General features: G+C 45.6%; 1 protein-coding gene across 1 annotated transcript; it reads left to right on the top strand.

Moving 5' to 3' along the window:
• Positions 1-13253: 13253 nt before the first annotated feature.
• Positions 13254-16774, top strand: LOC120964800 (uncharacterized). The gene is made up of 6 exons (XM_040389761.1): positions 13254-13420; positions 13528-13969; positions 14357-14567; positions 14721-15043; positions 15142-15227; positions 15661-16774. The coding sequence occupies exons 1-6, from the start codon at positions 13254-13256 to the stop codon at positions 16772-16774; spliced, it is 2343 nt and encodes a 780-aa protein (XP_040245695.1).
• The last annotated feature ends 1445 nt before the right edge of the window (positions 16775-18219 follow it).

Raw genomic sequence — 18219 nt, 5'->3', positions numbered from 1 at the left:
AACTCGGGTGTGTGCGCACACTCGGATGCCCGTGTGTGTGCAGCGCTAACACTGTACGTGTGTAGTACTTGTGGCTGGTCAGCTGGATATAGAGCTTGCTTTTTGTGAAGCAGAACGTCCCGGGGCAAAGGTATTTATAGGGAGACGGCCAGGATGCGCCGGCCGCCGGCGCGCGTGCTCTGGATGACCCGAACCGAATGGATAAGGCAGTCGCGCATGCATACGCGCCGTCTTCCGCAGCGCAAAATCGTCTAGTACGTTGTGCTGGCTATATAACACTTGTACCAATCAGTCGACTGAGACTTAACCAAGTCTCACTCAAGTGATATAGTATATGAGAAGAAAAAGAAAAAACTGAAAATAAATTTTTGTACGAATCTTAATGCAAGATTAATGGAATATAACATCGACTGAGACATAACGAAATCTAAGTCGACTGAGACTTAGCAAAACTGATCCGTTATCGTGCAACTCGAGGAGGGACGAAGCGGCGAAAGGCGGGCGTCCGTTATCCATTGTTAGGACTATATCGCGTACGACCGAGACACTTTTCTACTGGTTTCCTCGTGTTGCATCCAAATGAGTATGCCTGCAGTTGTCCTATGTATTGCAATCCTTTGTTTGAAACCAGTTATATTCATGTGCATTATCCATTGGATAAATTAGCAATTTCTGGTTAATTTACTCCATACATAATCATGACCACAGTGCTAACAATATTAATCTCATATTGAATGCTGGTCGTGTAAGCATGTACTAACCATAGAACATGTACAACTAACACTTGAACCCGTAAAAAGAGAGATGAACGGATCATGCCTTCCAGTTGAAAAAGTCAAAGCGACGGCGGCAGCCACACCGTCATCGACGACCGTCTTCTTGGCGTCATGGTTATGGCCCATAGTGATACTGGGGAAGTCGAGGAAGTAGGCAAAGTAGTGGACATAGATGAACAAACAATAGAGTCTAAGTAGTCGAAGTAGTGGACACAGACGAATAATAGAAAGTAGAAGAAGGGACACGGTTATACCACTCATCTTCTCATGCTCTAATAGAATGTCAAAGAGAGCTTCTTATGTGTTTGGTCTTAAGTCTACTCCATCATGCCATGAAACCACACATGGGCCTTTGAGATGTTACATGAATTAGATATTATATAGGCCTAAAGCCGAACTAATATTCAACCATATCACATTCTTTTGTTTTTCAATATTGCGATCAAGTACTTAAGAACAAAGCTATATCATTGTGTTCATTCGGCCTGCCAACGCAGAAACTCTGAGGGGCACGCAGGGACAGGAGCACACATGCATATCGCCGTGGATTGCTTTAAGATTAGAAAACTTGTTTGGTCTTAAGGCATTTGATTGTTGTAGGGTGGGGGTCCATCCATGCATGCTTTTGGCAGGTTTTACCACAGGTGCATGCACCCCCCCCCCCCACCTCCCATGCCTTTTCATTTCATCTTCAAATCTGAATCTACTATACCTTTTGAACCGAAAGTCTAAATTAAGTTCCGTTTGCATATTTTGTTCATTTCGACGAGAAATTTCAAACAAGACACATTTTGAATATATATCGACAACTTAAAAAAAATCAAGTTTCGGCAAACTTGATAGTTGTAATATTATGTTTTGATCATATTGCATTAAGTTTTACCAGATTTCATTTGCTTTTAGGGTTCTGGGTTTAGGGTTTAGGGCTTACGGATAAGGGTTTATGAGTTAGTCTTTAAGTTTTAGTTTTAAAAACTTAGGGTTTAGGGTTCGTGTTTAAGTTTTAGTTTTGAAAGTTGATGAATTTATTATTCGTTCTTATCAAGTTCCAGTAGTTGAAACTTGGTGAAGTTTCTAAAATTTGTCCAAATATGTTCACGAGTGTCTTGTTTCAACGCCCTCATCACAACAAACGCGAATACAAATTGGACTTTGGGTTCAAAAGATACAATAGATTGAAAATTTGAAGTAAGAAAAAACCATAAGAGGTGTGGTGGGTGGACTCTCCTTTCTTTGTCAAAAGCTGCCTCATGTAGGAATTCATAAGGGATTAAGTCCTAAACACATGCAAGAGACCAATCCACTTTACGGACCGAGACGCAACTGTGTGGCTTGAAAACAGCGTACCCCGCCACTTGTGTGACACAAATCGCCATCCCCACAGACCGGCACACTTGTTTTTCCTATGGCCACCTCTACCTCATGCCCCCTCCTGCCCAAAGACTCGTCAGCATAGCCCCAATGTTCAACCAACCCATCTATCCTCCTCACACTCTTTTTCTATTGCTGATGTGCCAAACAAATCTCCTGCTTGTTTGTTTCATTTGAAGTAACAAAACAAGACAAAAATTTACCTTCGTCTAAAAGAAGTCCTCCATTTTTGCTACCTCTTTGCCTTCCTCCCCATCTCTTAGGGCTCCTCGCCATATATTCCCTAGTGATGCTTCTTTGCTACCTATACATAAAAGTACAATACAAAGGCTAAAAAACTCTGATTCTTTTAACAACATTGATACAAGATGCCATTATGATGCTCCAAATTCTCATCACAAAACTTTATGGACAGATATATAAAAAGGCAAATCTGCCATATTTAAATTATGGTACTACCCATAGTCAATTTTTTAAAGAATTTTTAGCTATTAGATTTTATATTTAGTTTTAGTTAACATAGAAGCACCACACAATAATAATGCACTACTACATATGTCCTCACGTGGTACGGTGCCTATTGTCCCCTCTGTGACAAGCTCCACGCTCCCCTGCCCACCACCCCTTCGCCGCCGCTGGCCATCCATCTTAGGTGAAGATTGCTGGCACATGCGAGCTCGAAAACATATCTATCGTCATTTTCCTCGACCTTATAGGATCTATCCACAGCGGGAGTTTGATGCGGTGGAGTTGGCCAATTGCAGCACATCGAGGCTAGTAGCAGCGATGGATTCGCGGTCGGGCGGCGACCGATCTGAGGCGGCGGCACTCGTCGGCAATGTTGCTTGTGCCGACGGCGACTGGAGATCTCGGACACGAGGTCCTAGGTGGCGGTAGGCTCATCCTCTAGCCTGAATCTGCAGATAGCAGTGTCGATGTCTTGGTTTAAGTTGGTTTTAGGGAGTCTTTATGTCTTGGTCAGGGCGACGAGGAGGTAGTGTTGCCCCAGTTTTGGAGTAATGTCCTCCTTGTCTTATCCTAGTTCCATGGATGCACTTAGCGTTGGTCGAGTGTGCGTGTGGAGTTATTTGTGTCTTTGATGGATATTCCTAGACCTGGTCGGCTTTGAACTCCGGTGGATTCGTCTGGATGCAGTCGATGTTTGTGGCTTTTAGAGTATCCACATGCCCTTTTTGGCACCCTCTTCTCCGGCACGACAATTTGATACGCTGATCGCCGTTGCTGACGCCTTTTGGTATACATGTCTTCTCGGCCACTACTTCTACAAGCTTTCGAGTTTAAACAAGTTCAATTCGTCGAGGCGAAGGCCCGGCAGCGTAATCGAGCTATGTTTATGGCATGTCGTCGGTGGATGTAAGAGGAAGAAGATTTGGGCACCCTAAGAATCTGGATGTATTTTTTTCTAAAGACGTGTTTAAAAAAACTTGTGATACTTAATAGATGGCTTTCGACTTTTTCAAAGAAAACTTTCCGCTGAAATTTCCATACATGTGTACTACACAAGCGAAGTTTGAAAACGCCAACTTATGAGTCAACAAGAACACAAACATACTGATGATCTCCCATGGAATATGATCACCGATTCATTAGCTTACTCATTTTTGGGGGGGAAGAATCCATTCATAATTAATCATTGCACTAGTGTTAACAAAAATTACAACTAGGTTCGTGGACCATCTAGTGCTGACTATGAGCACCAGAGCAAGCCGACGGCGCGCTGCCGTCATTGCTCCTCGCTCACTGAAGCCACACAAACCTTGTTGTAGCAGACAATCGGGAAGTCATCGTGTTAGGACCCCACATGACCAGTGCACCAACAACAACAATCGTCGATGAAGAAAGCCGTAGATCGGAAGGATCAGGACATGTAAACACACAGATGAAGACTGGATTCAAATAGATCTACCGAAGACCAGCACCGAGCGAATCCCGTGAGATCTCACTAAGACACACCTCCACACGCCATCTGATGATGCTATCGGGGCGAGGATAGAATATAAGAGAGATTATTCCTAATGAGGAACATCACCGCTGCCACACAGCCCATACCAAGACGCTGAACCTAGCTAACCAGAACAAGGATGAGATGGCGATGATGCAGACGGTCCTTGAAGATGCGGAGAGTGCAGAGGACCATGTTCTCAATTTCAGGGGTTCCACCAAGGGTCATCGAGTGCTCAACTGCAATAGGGCGTGCGGTCATTTGACATCGATGGACGACTACTTTGCCCCTGATGCACTCTTCGCTGACCATTTTCGTCGGCGTTCTCGGATGCGCAAGACTGTCTTCTGTCGTTTGTACCATGGAGTACGCTCCTGTGATGACTACTTCATCTTAAAAAGGACGCCATGGGAAATATTGGGTTCTCTGGTTACCAGAAGTGCACGGCCGCACTGCGGATGCTTGCATATGGCACGACCGCTGATTCATGGGACGAGTACCTGCGGATGTCTGAGAGCACATGTAAAGATGCAATGGTTAGGTTTGTAACTGCCTAGGTTGAGGTATTTGGACCAAAGTACCTGAGAGAACCAACTGTGGCAGACACCAGGCTCTTGGCAATCTCAGAAGCAAGACAGTGGCCAGGTTTGCTTGGATCTCTTGACTGCATGCATTGGAAATGGAAAAACTATCCGAAGGTTTTACAAGGGCAATATCAGAGTCATGTTAAGAAGTCCACCATCATTTTTGAAGTAGTTGCATCACGTGATCTTTGTATTTGACACGCTTTCTTTGGCATGCCTGGGTCTCACAATGACATCAATGTGTTCTAGCGATCACCATTGTTTGCGAGGCTGACTGAAGGAAAACTCCTCCTAGCCACTATACTGTCAATGGACATGAGTACAACATGAGATACTATCTGGTTGACGATATCTATCCACCGTGGGCTACCTTTGTCAACACCATCTCTAACCAGTTGGGCAAAAAAGTCTCACCTTGCCCAAAGACAGGAAGCGGCTAGAAAGGATGTCGAGAGGGCATTTGGAGTTCTGCAGATCTGTTTTGCAGTTGTTTGTGGACCTGCTAAACAATGAGATCTGGGGACCTTGTGGGAGATGATGACATGTTGTGTGAGCATGCATAACATCATCGTCAAGGATGAGGGTGAGGATGCTACCACAGCTCTTGAGATTGAGAACCTGGGTGATCATGTCGAACTTCTAGACCAGATTCCGCCACATTTGAAGAGTTTATTCAAATGCATCAACAAATTTGGCATCGAGCAACTCACGAGCAGCTGAAGGAAGATCTGATTGTGAACCTGTGGGCGGTTAAAGGGGACAACAATGTTGAAATATAATATTTAATTTTTTTAAAATTTGAACTACTTTTGCATGTGGCTATTTGAATGTCTGTAGTCTATGTATGCGGCTATTTGAACATGGGGACTTTCAAAAAAAATTAGGGAGGCCGGATGTATACGGGAAGCGTTGGATGACCGGCCCCCATATATGTGTCCGCGGATTGATCCCCCCTTGTCCATGACGGATGCAGGAGAAAATTTGCGGAGTGACATTGGAGATGCCTTAAAAGATCCGAAGTTGAAAACTCACTGTAAAAATCTCAGATGCGGCTAGTGAGAAACAAATGGCAATTAGTAGCGCTAAACCTAGTATGTAAACTTTTCTTTTGAGGCAACCCTGACAAACTTTATTCATTGCTCTAGAACATTCATGGGTACAAAGTAAATTATGAGGTGTGCTAAGGCAAACATAACGGCCAACACTCAAAGATAAAAACATGTTTAGCCAGATTGTGGGCTTTGAAATTGAAATTTCTCAACTCGGGAACAAGTGAGCAGGATGCAAAACTTGGCGACCAGACATTGATCTCTTTGATGATCGCTCTGTATCTTTCCGAAGATCCTCCTGTGCTTTCTTCAATAACGGCTTTACAGTCAGGGGGAAATATCAGGTGCTCCCATTCTTGGGGTGCTCCCCATGCTCCAATTTTAAAACATCAATTTTAAATGTTTCAAAAAAATTCAGAAAAAAAATGTGAATGCTCGTAAGGAATGTGACTACAACCCATAAAAATTTCAGATCCAAACTCGAAATGTACATTGAGAAACAAAAAAGACAAATTTAGATGTGAATAGTGTCTATTGTTGTTTTTGTCTTTTATGATACTATTCATGCTAGATTTCACATTTTCATCTCTCAATTTTCATTTAGAGTTTGGATCTGAAATTTTTAGGACTTGTAGTTATATTTCTTGTGAACATTCACAATTTTTTTTCGGAACTTTTTAAAACATTTAAAGTTGATTTTTTTTACGTTGGAGTATGAGGAGCATCCCAAGGATGAGAACACCTGATATTTCCCCGTCAGTCAGACACCACCTGAATTCTCTGAAGGTAAAGACTGTCTGCTAAAGGCACCAAAGCACTAGGATAAGTGACATCATTAAAACCTACTGCCGCTGCTCCCCAAAACGATTCGTGATGGTCGCTGCACACAACTCCAATAGCTCTCCTGCCATCACAAGAAACTGCACAATGGACATTTAATTTATCTTTGAAAAAAAATCTCGAGCATAGATGTCGCGAGGAGCACTCGGAGCAGTCGGAGGTTTGGCAAAAACCTGAAGGTCCGAAAGATATGACAAGACGAACTGGTTTGTAGCATGTGTGTTTTGGAAAACAGCTTCATGGATGGCATTTAGGGCATGTTTGGTTGACGTTGTGAACAGTTCCAGTTCCTGTATCGTATACACTTCTCAACCCAGCCTGGTTAAGCAAAAACATGCCCTAATACGCCATCTGCAAGTTGTTTGGTTGCCTGCATCTAGTGTCCTTGCATTAGGTAATACGTAAATGCACTTTGTTTGATTGCCCGTTCACTTGTGCACTGGTTTCTTCCCTTGAACTGTAAACCCCTGGATCCTTATCGATGAACACGGCATACCATTTACCCTAGCAATGCACAAGAGCAAGAGTTGAAGCAGCAAATCGATGGAGCACAAAAGTAGCAAGCAAAATAGCACACAAACAACAATGGAGCAGAAGAGAAGAAGTAAAGTATGCATGATCATATGGCATAGCAAGTTCTACCTAGCACTACCTTGGTGTTAACCTACCACCACATCCAAAAAAGGGTGTCGTCCTATCACCGCAAGTTCACCATCAGCGCGAGGGGTTAGTATATACCACCTCACCAAAATATACAGACCATCAAATAGTTTTTCAGCCCTAGCTACACAAAATGTACGTCGTCATCGTCGTCGTCATCGCCAACGCCATCACCGTCGGGGATCATGCACGCTCACAGGCAGCACTACTCTAGTAGTAGTGCTTGCCCAGCCAGCTCCTGAGCCACAGCACCCTGTGAGCGTCTGCCATGGCAACGAACCCAACACCCTGGGCCTTGTTGTCAAGCAGGTGGCTGAGAGCTGCCATGAGAGCCTCGTCGCTAAAGCCAGCCTGGGTCATGACAACGCCATACAGGTGAGGGTGGGCGTCGAGGGGCTTGCACTCCCTGATGGCTGTTGCCACCTCCTTCATCGCCCAGTCATGCTGCAAAAGACATTGAACTCCTCCTCCTTCAGGCCTCCTCTCTTTCTCTTCCTATCATGAACGGGGTCAAATGGCTTGTCGAAGGGCTTCACGAAGGGCTTGTCAGGGCCATCAAGGACCTCGACGTCCGGGGTCCCAGGGAAGTCTGGCATGGGAGAACCAAGAGGCTCCCCCGAGTCCATGGCATGCTTCCCGGTTGCCAGCCCGAAGGAGAAGATGAGTTGCATCTGGCTGTAATTCTGTATGGGTGTGTTGAGGAACTCAGCGTCCCTTGGGTGGTCCTAAGAATGAAACACAAGTGTTGTTAGTTGCGATTAGGAGTAGGCAATGATGGACAGTATGAAAAGGAAGAGGGCTGTGAGCTAACCGCGACATGGTCGGCGTAGTGCTCTCCCTCCAGAACTATGGAGCAAGTATTCTCATTCCATGAGGCGCCTCTAAGGTCTCTCAGCTTGGACACTTGGATCCATCGATCTCTCCACTTCCTTAGGTGGTTGTACACCTGGGTGGCAGACACCTCCTGCCCACAGAACTCGAACACCTGCTTCGCAACGGTGTTCAAGTGCATCTCCTTGAAGCCCTTGTCAGTCCTAACTCCACTAGAGATGAGCTCACACATCTTGTTCAGCACGAATGTGGACATGAACGGCTGCCACTTCATGTTGTTGGACCTAACATCCTTCTTTGCCTTTGCTGTTGCTGCCTTGAGTGCAGCGGCGGCGGCGGCAGCAGCAGGAGGAGTTGGCTCAGTGAGCACTACTGGCACATAGAGGGAATCCGACGCGAACACCTCTGAATCAGGTGCCATCTCGGACATAGGCTGCGGGTCCTCGACAAACGATGGAGCAAACTGGCTGTCGAACAGGACAAGGGCCTGACTAAGATCTTGCGTCTGCGTGGTCATGTCCTACAATCGTAGCACGCATTGACAATAAGCATAGCACACATACCAGACAATCCATGAAAGCAGGAGCATACATGTACATGGTTCATCACTATCAGAGCAAGCACATGCTTCATCACTATCATACTAAGCACATGGTTCATCGCTATCATACTAAGCATACCGGACAATCTATGAGCACGAACATACATCTACAACAAACATCATGCTACAAATGGACCACCAATAGCTACAAATAACAGATCTAAGCACGAATCAACACAAGCACAAGGTTCAACTTCAAACTCTACTACTAATCTAGCCTACCACATGCTTGAACATCTAACCCTACCACAAATTGCAACCGCGGCATAGCAATCAACCATATGAGCTCAGAGATTAGACCACTAATCAACCATGCATCTAGATCAAACCATAGCTGCAACTCAAATCTAGCTAGAAGGAACAGGGAGAAAGGGGGATTGAACTCAGAGAGGCCATGGCTGCAGCTCGAGGACGAGGGGGGACGGTCGTATAAGGTCAACGCCGGCCGGTGAAGGAGCGCCGACGCCGTGGACCGCCGGCCGATGAAGATGCGCCGCTTACCTGCTCGTCGGTGCCGGTGCGCGTCGACGGGAAAGCTCGAACGGAGGGAGAATGGTGGCGGGAGTTGGGGCGGTGAGGGAGGGGGCTAAATAGGGGTGGACTCGGCAGGAGGTGAGCCGAGATCCTGCAGCCGATTTTTCGGCGACGCGGGCGAGCTCGCGCCATCTCCCTGGTCGCACGAGGAGAGAAGCGCGTCGCCCTCCCCTGCCTCGCCCGAGTCAGGCTCGCGAGCTACTGCCGATTCAGGCGTTTCCCCGGGCCTAGCCTGGACGTGCTTTAAGTTCCGTGCCATACAAGACGCACAGTAAACGCAGGCAACCAAACAGGTCAAATTCTTCCCGCGCGGGTCAGGCTGGGCCATATGCAGGCAACCAAACACGCCCTTTAGGTTCACGTACGTTTCAGCAGGACTTACCCCCTGACCGTCACGCACCCGTGGCCCGTGGCCCGTGACCGCCAATAAACTGGGTGGATAAGCTTGTCAGCCTACCTACGTGGACTCAGTTTCTGCAAGATCATTCTATCGCTAACCGTCGCAATAGTACAAGATTGGATCAACTCCAACGTCGTCGACGGGGAGCATACGCTCAATGGGAAGCTAGCTCCTATAGCTGCTCGATCTCATCCAAACTCCAGAGAGCTCGAGCGACTCCGTTGGTCGTCAAAGTTATCATCTCCTCTCTTGTCACATGTGTGGAACTCTGGAGAATTTCTTTAACCTAACATTGCAGCAGCTAGCGCGGCCGTTGCATGTACCGGTCGTCGCCATAAATTGCATCTAATCCGGCAGTCGACGTACCACGCACTGACGCACGTAGGCCAAACGGCCATGCATGGAGGTCGTGGTTAAGTTTCAGCCACCGCCCGCCCGCCGACAGGCCGGCGTTTCCTGACCCGGCGGCGGCTCTATCTTTTTTGACGATAATGGCGGCGGCACTCTCTGAGTGCATTTTTTTTCCTTTTTCTTTTTGAGAACATTGTCTGAATAAAAGTGGCGCCGCTTATCTGTATAAGCTCTGTTCTCTGACTTCGGCCGGGTCGCGATCACGACGGAGTTATTGCACATTTGCAAGTCTAGTAGTTGTAGGCCGGCCCAGGATAAGCATTATCTGCACTTTATTCGCGAGAGCTATATCTGAAATCACTAATTTAAGGGTTACTCTTTGGAAATGTCACCCCACCACCTCGGGCGCTGACAAATGGCACACTGCATTTGCGCCATTTGTCGCAATCGAAGAGTTTTCTCTTTTTCCTTATATTCATTTATTCAAAAAATATATATCTCTTGAACTATGAGTTCAAATCCTGAATTGTTTTCACCGTTTGATTTATCGTGTCGAGATTTTCAAAATTAGATCCATGTTAATAGTTTTCAACGAATATTTTTTTCACAAAAAAACCCAGGAAAAACCCTAAAAGTATAAAAAACAAAATAAAATCGGCAACCGAAGAAAACGAAAGAAAAAATACGGAGCGAAAGTATGCCTTTTCTTTTCCTTTTCGAGAAGCACGGTGGTGCCTCTTGCGGAAGAAAATCTGTGCCTCCACAAGAAGCAAATATATGCTTCTCGTGGAAGCATAATTTTTTTGTCTTTCGAGAGGCACAGTTGTACTTCTCACGAAAGCAAACAAAATCTATGGTTCCACGAGAAGCAAATATCTTCTTCTTACGGGAGCATAATTTTTTCCGAGCAAATGAAATACTCGTGATTTTTTTCTCCAAACCGGGCTAAAACCGAAAACAAAAGAAAACCCAGTGAAAACCCATCTAAAACCCAAAAACACGTATAGATAAATTCAAAAAAAAATGAAATTCATAGGGAGCGCCCACGACGTATGGCAGCGGCTGCACTGTCTTCACTACCAAGCTCTAGTAATAGAAAATCAAATCAACTATCAAATCATCAATCCTCGGAAATTTCTCTGTGAGGAGACAGATCAGAAAGCTTGGCACCGGATTCCGAAGCACCAGAAAAAAATGAAGAAAGCAAAAGAAAAAGAGAAAACCCGAGCAGCGACGAAAATGTTTGGTAAAGGAATTTTTTGAGATACTCAGTTTTTTCTGGAAAAACAAATCCATTTGCTCGGTTTCACGGAAAATCACACAAGTCACGCTTGCCTGTGTGAAGTGATTTTAGGAGGAAGTTGGATTGGTATTTTCTACTGGATTTGTGCTGGACGCACCACGTAGGGTGTTCCAAGGGTATCAAAACTGACCTCTGGAGGTCCCCGGCAAGAGGGTAACCTCGAGTTAGTTGCTCTCAGCTATATCTCGCTTCACACGAGATGGAAACTGCTCTCGCTTCAGGCGTTGTGCAAGTGGGCCAGCCCATTAGCATAGGACTCGCTCGCTGTAGGTTTTCGTCGGGTATTTTTTCTTTTTTCTTTTTCATTTTTGTTTCTTCGGTTCTTTTCTTTTTCACCGCTTCTGTGGTTTATTCCTTTTTTCTTCAACATAACTTTTGTTTTCTTTCCTTTTCATTGATTTTCTTCGTTTCTCTTTTTCCTTTATTTTTCTGTGGTTTTCTTTTTCTTTTTGGGTTCTTTATTTCTTTATTTTTTGCACTGTTTTTTCTCCGGTTTTCTTTTGTTTTGTTTATTTGGTTTACTTTTTTTCTTTGTTCTTTCTTTCCATTCATTGTTTTCTTTTTTCCCAACACATGTCTACATTTTTACTACACATTGTACAGTTTTTAATACACACGTAACATTTTCCAAATAAATGGTTCGATGTCTATTGCTTTCATACACATTGTACATTTTTTGTACACATTGTATATTTTTAAATATTTTCATATCCATATATTAAATATTTTTCAAATATATGTTTTGAATTCTTATTTTTTTCGTATACGTCATATATTTTTCTTATACATGTTTAGTATTTTATGTACACACATTTAAAAAAATATACATGTTTACTATTATATATATATATATATATATATATATATATATATATATATATATATATATATATATATATATATATATGTACATGATTAACATTTTTTAAGACATATATTTTCGGATGTCTGCTTTTTTATACACATTATACTTTTTTTGTATACATCGGAAACGTTTTGTAACGTAAATGCGCCTATTTATTCGGGCTGAAATAAGCACCCCCATAAGCCTGTAGACCTAGATCAGAAGTTAGGCCCAAAGTGCGAAATGTCCATTAGTATTTGCTATCTTCTTCTCAGAAAAAAAGAAGAGTGTCCTGCATTCCTTAAAATGAAGTGTGTTTTCTTGCTCCTTTTTACATGCGAGAAGTGAGCTAGTGTCACCATGTCGATTCATAGATTTACCTGACGAGTAGTCGGGCATCCCGCAAATGAGTTGGTAAATGCAGTACGATACAGAAAGAGGTCGCTACTACTGTCGGATGAGTGGCGCGATCTTGCAAGGCAGCCGCAATTGTCACCATCCACCTTCATACCTTTTCTTGCATCATCGGCGGGCTCCGGCGAGGAGCACCGCCGGGCGCAATGCTAGAACTATCGTGGTGCGGGCAACGTTGTGACAATTAGAGAACTTCGCGAAATCGCGAAGGAATTTGCCCCTGCCCTTTTATGTATCGTTGAAACACAGATTGAGAGGACGAGGGTAGAAAGTCTAGCAGGAACCATCGGCTATGATAATGGCTATGCTGTAAGTAGTCAAGGTAGGAGCGGTGGCTTAGAAATATTCTGGAATAATCCAATAAAGATCGAAATTCTGGGTTACTCGGTGTATCATATTGATTGTTCGGTGGAGGAACCAAACACTGATCCGTGGAGAATGTCCTTGTTTTATGGTGAAGCACAAAGACACCTAAGATACCAAACTTGGGATGTTTTGAAAGCAATTAGTACTTTGAGCAATCTCCCGTGGATTTGCATAGGGGATTTCAATGAGGTGCTACGTCCAGATGAACAAGAAGGTATTGGCGAGAGGAGCAATGCACAGATTCAGGGTTTTCGGGATGCGGTGGATGTGTGCATGTTGATGGACATTGGCTATCAAGGCCGTTTTTGGACATATGAAAAGAAGGTGGCAGGAGGGAGTTATACCCGGGTAAGGTTGGACAGGGCAATGGCCACTGCTGAATGGAACGAGAACTACCCGGACGCCCATCTTAAGCATCTGACAGCGGCAACTTTTGATCATTGTCCTATCTTACTGAATTTCAATGGAACCCGTCCCCCAGACCAGAAGAAAACTTTCAAGTACGAAGTAATGTGGGAGACCCATGAAACATGGTGAGAGACCATATCGTCAAGTTGGGAAGGGGGGGTCCGATAGCAAGCACAGAGGATTTAAGGACAAAGCTGAAGCGAATATCGAATGAGCTCGGGGCGTGGAACAGGAATACTTTCGGCTCTGTGAGGAAAGAAATAAAGAGTTTGAAGCATGAATTGGACCATTTACGTAGTGATCCAGCCAGGTCTGCACCATCCCATGTTGAACTCAAAATCAATGAGAAACTTATTGAGCTTTACCATAGGGAAGAGTTGATGTGGAGGCAACTATCAAGGCTGGAGTGGCTCTCGGCTGGGGATAAAAATACCCGGTTCTTCCATCTGCGAGCAAGCCAGAGACGGAAGAGGAATATGATCAAGGCACTGGCTGATTCGTTGGGAGTGTTGACGGAGGAACCAGGTGCTTTAAGAGCTCTTGTGACAGATTTTTACAAAAGCTTATATACGTCAGAAGGAGTGTCAGGGATTGAAGAAGTATTATCAAAGGTACCAACCAAAGTAACTGAGGAGACGAATGCCATGTTACTTGCACCGTACACAAAGGATGAGGTAAAAACTGCTCTTTTCCAGATGGTTCCAACAAAGGCCCCGGGACCGGACGGTTTTCCGGCACACTTTTATCAAAGGCATTGGGACATTTGTGGGGACGAGGTGACGAATGCGGTTTTGAGAATTGTAAAAGGGGAAGAAGGAGCCGAATGTGTCAACGACACGGTTTTAGTACTCATCCCAAAGGTTTTGAACCCGACCCAACTCTCTCAATTTCGTCCCATCAGTTTATGTAATGTAATCTATAAAATTGCATCCAAAGTGGTTGCCAACAGGCTAAAGAGAATCCTTCCTGACATCATATTTGAAGAACAGTCAGCGTTTGTTCCGGAAAGGTTAATCACAGACAACATTATTTGTGCTTATGAGTGTTTGCACTTCATGAAGAGAAGCAAAGCCAAATCAAACAGCTACTGCGCCCTAAAGCTTGACATGATGAAAGCTTATGACCGTTTGGAGTGGCCTTATCTCAAGGCCATGATGGAGAAGTTGGGTTTTGCACAATCATGGATACAGGTAGTAATGAATATGGTGCAGTCAGTCAAGTTTTCAGTTCTTTTTAATGGTGAGAAATTAGAACAATTTGTACCCACTCGAGGTATCCGACAGGGAGATCCTATCTCTCCTTACCTTATCTTGATTGCGGCAGAGGGCCTTTCGTGCCTACTAAAATCGAGTTCTCAGTCGACTAGTCTGGAAGGGATCAAGGTGGCACCAACAGCTCTGGTTGTGAACCATCTCCTTTTCGCAGACGGCAGCCTACTGCTTTTTAAGTCAAGAGTTGAGGGGGCCGTGACGGTGTCAAACCTGTTGGAGACTTACTGCAAAGCTTCGGGGCAACAGATAAATAATGAAAAGTCATCCATCTTTTTCAGCAAGGGGTGTTCTCAAGTGACGAGGGATAACATAAAACAAAGTTTGAACGTGCACAATGAGTCTTTGAGTGATAGGTACCTTGGTATGCCTACTGATGTGGGTCAATCAAAAATGGGCACGTTCAAATACTTGAGAGACAGAGTATGGGAGAAAGTTAGAGGGTGGATGGAGAAACTATTGTCTGCAGCAGGCAAGGAGGTACTTATCAAGTCAGTGGCCCAAGCCATACCAGTTTACTCTATGGCCTGTTTCAGGTTACCCCGAGGTTTGTGTGAAAATATTACCTCAATAATCAGGCAATTCTGGTGGGGGAGCAAGCAAGGAAGGAGGAAGCCAGCATGGGTAGCATGGGACGTCATGACTCAACCGAAATACATGGGAGGTATGGGTTTCAGAGATATTGAAATTTTTAACCTTGCTTTGTTGGCCCGTCAAGCTTGGAAGATACTGGATGGTCCGAACTCTTTAAGTGCAAAAATACTCAAAGCTGCATATTTCCCGACTTGCCGTTTCTTGGAAGCACAGTTAGGGAATCGCCCCTCGCAAATCTGGCGAGCTGTGATTGATGGAAGGGATGTATTGAGGCAAGGACACATTAGGCGAGTCGGAGATGGAAGTACTATAAAGACTTGGGAGACAAACTGGATACCGAGGGCAGGTCCGTTGCGTCCCATAACATCTATCTCAGATACCCCTCCGGTGTTTGTCTCTGAACTGATTGATTCAACGACAGCGACGTGGTGGTTAGAGCTAATAAGAGCAAACTTTATACCTTTTGATGCTGACGCTATTATGGCCATTCCGTTGTGCACCAGAGTTATTGATGATTTTTGGGCTTGGGAGGCCGAGAGAAGCGGGAGATTTACAGTAAGATCAGCCTACCAGATGGTCATGAACAAGAAATATCATAGAGAGAATTGGATAGATGAAAACGCAGGAGCATCAGATTTGAGTGCAAGTGGCAAAGCATGGAAGGATCTTTGGCACACTAAAGTCCCAGCAAAACTGAGGGTTTTCCTATGGAGACTTGCGCAACATTCCATGCCATCCATGGATGTCCTGCATCATCGCCACATGTCGACCACTCACCTCTGCGCGCTTTGCGGCTGTGCTGATTCGTGGAGGCATGCTCTCTTCGATTGCACCATGTCACGTTGTATCTGGTCTCTGTCAGAGGCTTCTTTGGTTGAACAAGTGAGCATGAACACTGATACAAATGCCCGGAATTGGCTCTTTGCAATGCATGATCACCTGCCACAGAAGGAGTTTGTTGTTTTGGCTGTAACTCTATGGTCGGTATGGAAGGCGAGACGTAAGGCAATATATGAAGGTATTTTTCAAAGTCCTGACTCAACACATCAGTTCATTCAAGCCTATCTGAGGGATCTTGATACACTTGAGGAGACAGGAAGTAAACCACCAGAGCGGCGACAATGTAGACCCACCCATTGGATCAACCCTCCTGACGCAATGTTCAAGTTCAATGTAGATGCTGCAGTACCACAGAGCCAGAGGCGCGGTATAGCTGTAGCTATATGTCGTGATCATGATGGGATTTTTCAGGGTGCATCAGCGTTAGTGGTGAAAGGAGTTTATGATCCTCCGACTGTTGAGGCTCTTGCTATTCGTGAAGCGTTGGCACTTGCTGCAGACCTTAACATACAGAGTGCACATGTAGCTTCGGATTGCAGGACGGTGGTAGATGATATCAAGCAAAGGAACCCGACAAGCTATGGGGCGATCCTGCATGAAATAATAGATCAGAGCTCTTCTTTTAGTAGATGTAGCTTTGTGCATGAGTTTAGGAGCTTGAATTTCGAGACTCACAATCTAGCGAAGCATAGTTTAAAATTAGGGATGAGCCGCCATGTTTGGTTAGGTCACCCTGGTGATCTTTCTTGTGTACCTCTGAACATTGATTTGGTTTAAATAAAGCTTCGCAAGATTGTCTCAAAAAAACCTTCATATCTTTTCTTTGACGGTCCACCGTTCCTAATTAAAAACGAACACCTGGCTCGTAAGCCGCCGAAAGCCGGCGCACACGACCTGCCGCTTGATCCCGTCGCCTTTCTCGGGCTTACTTCTATCTGTTTATTTTTTTAACATCAGTACTCACTTCTATCTGTTGAATATATTATGTACGTGTATATTATGTATTGGGTTCATCTCCTGTTTTCTCTATATAGTTGAGGTTGTGACCCCGCTCTGTACTCATATATACGTGTCTGGTACACTGATCAATCTATTACGATTGCACAGCCTATTCTTCTCGTTGTACATGACATCTATCGCAGCACGGTCCTAAACCCGCGCCGCCGCCTCCACGCGCCGCCGCCGCCGCCGCCGCCAGCCGCTGCCGCATTCGTAGTGACTCGCGTTACTCATGTGGTACTGGTACCCACGCACGCACCCGAGCGAACACGAGGCGCCACAGCGATGCGTGGGCTATACGGATCACACACGCACGGGTCGATCTACGCGCGCGCGCGCGGCAAGGCATCCTCGTCGGATGGATCCCCTCCGATGGCGACTCCAGTCGCGATCGAGAGCGCGACTTCCAACCAAGAGATGCGATGCCTGCTACGTGGTCGGAAATGCGAGCTCAAATCTTTGGACCTCGTAAGCAGAAAAGAAGATAAGAAGATTTGTCCTGAGATCCCCACGTTTCCTTATGGAGAAGCCTTGCTCCATTCATCCTGCTAATCCAGCGAACACATACTGCGCACCGAGGAGGCGAAAACGGGTGTGGTCGCCGGAGCACGGCGCGCGTCGTTCTCGACCGGGAGCGGGAGGTCGCCAACGGGAGCTAGCCACGGCACCCCTGGCAGGACGTAGCGGCACGGTTTCGTTCGGCCCCAAGAGCATCTACAGCGGGACTCAGGCAGATACGACTTTCAAACGTCCGCGGATGCGACCGGACAGTGATTTGACCAATCACGTCTTAAATATTTTATTCTACAACCATATCTTAAATTAGAAACCTTGAACACCTATTGTTAAATGTAACGTGAAGCCTAATTTAAATGGAGCTCGTCCTGTTCCGTCGTACTCATGTCCGGCGGCCGGCTGCATTCCCCAGAGTGTTGGTCGGTTGCCGGCAAGGTAGAGTAGGGCATGGGACACGAGCTTGCTCACAAGACTCAAGGCGCCACCGTCTCGCAAGCCCTACTCTTCCTCGTCGATGCCTGGAACCCGAACGGTGTCGGTGGACGTCAGATCGATGATGGATCCGTCCTAGGACGAGACGACGACATCCACCACAACGCGGTTGCAATGCCTGGACTGGAGCACCATACGGTGCGCCAAAGAATGTGACTCCGCCTCCCCGACGTCCACCGCCACTAGGGCTACCGCCGTCTCCCGCGCCCGCTGCG

This window comes from Aegilops tauschii, chromosome 5 (genome assembly GCF_002575655.3).
Source record: "Aegilops tauschii subsp. strangulata cultivar AL8/78 chromosome 5, Aet v6.0, whole genome shotgun sequence".
NCBI lineage: Eukaryota > Viridiplantae > Streptophyta > Magnoliopsida > Poales > Poaceae > Aegilops > Aegilops tauschii.
This window is presented reverse-complemented; position numbering and strand designations above follow the sequence as displayed.

What these genes read in the sequence shown, in the direction of transcription:
- LOC120964800 (XM_040389761.1), top strand. Translation starts at nt 13,254, where the DNA reads ATGGCCACTGCTGAATGGAACGAGAACTACCCGGACGCCCATCTTAAG. An exon ending in ACAATTTGTACCCACTCGAG is followed by an intron (nt 14,568 to 14,720) that starts GTATCCGACAGG and finishes TCCTTTTCGCAG; the next exon opens with ACGGCAGCCTACTGCTTTTT. An exon ending in TCAACCGAAATACATGGGAG is followed by an intron (nt 15,228 to 15,660) that starts GTATGGGTTTCA and finishes GTTGTGCACCAG; the next exon opens with AGTTATTGATGATTTTTGGG.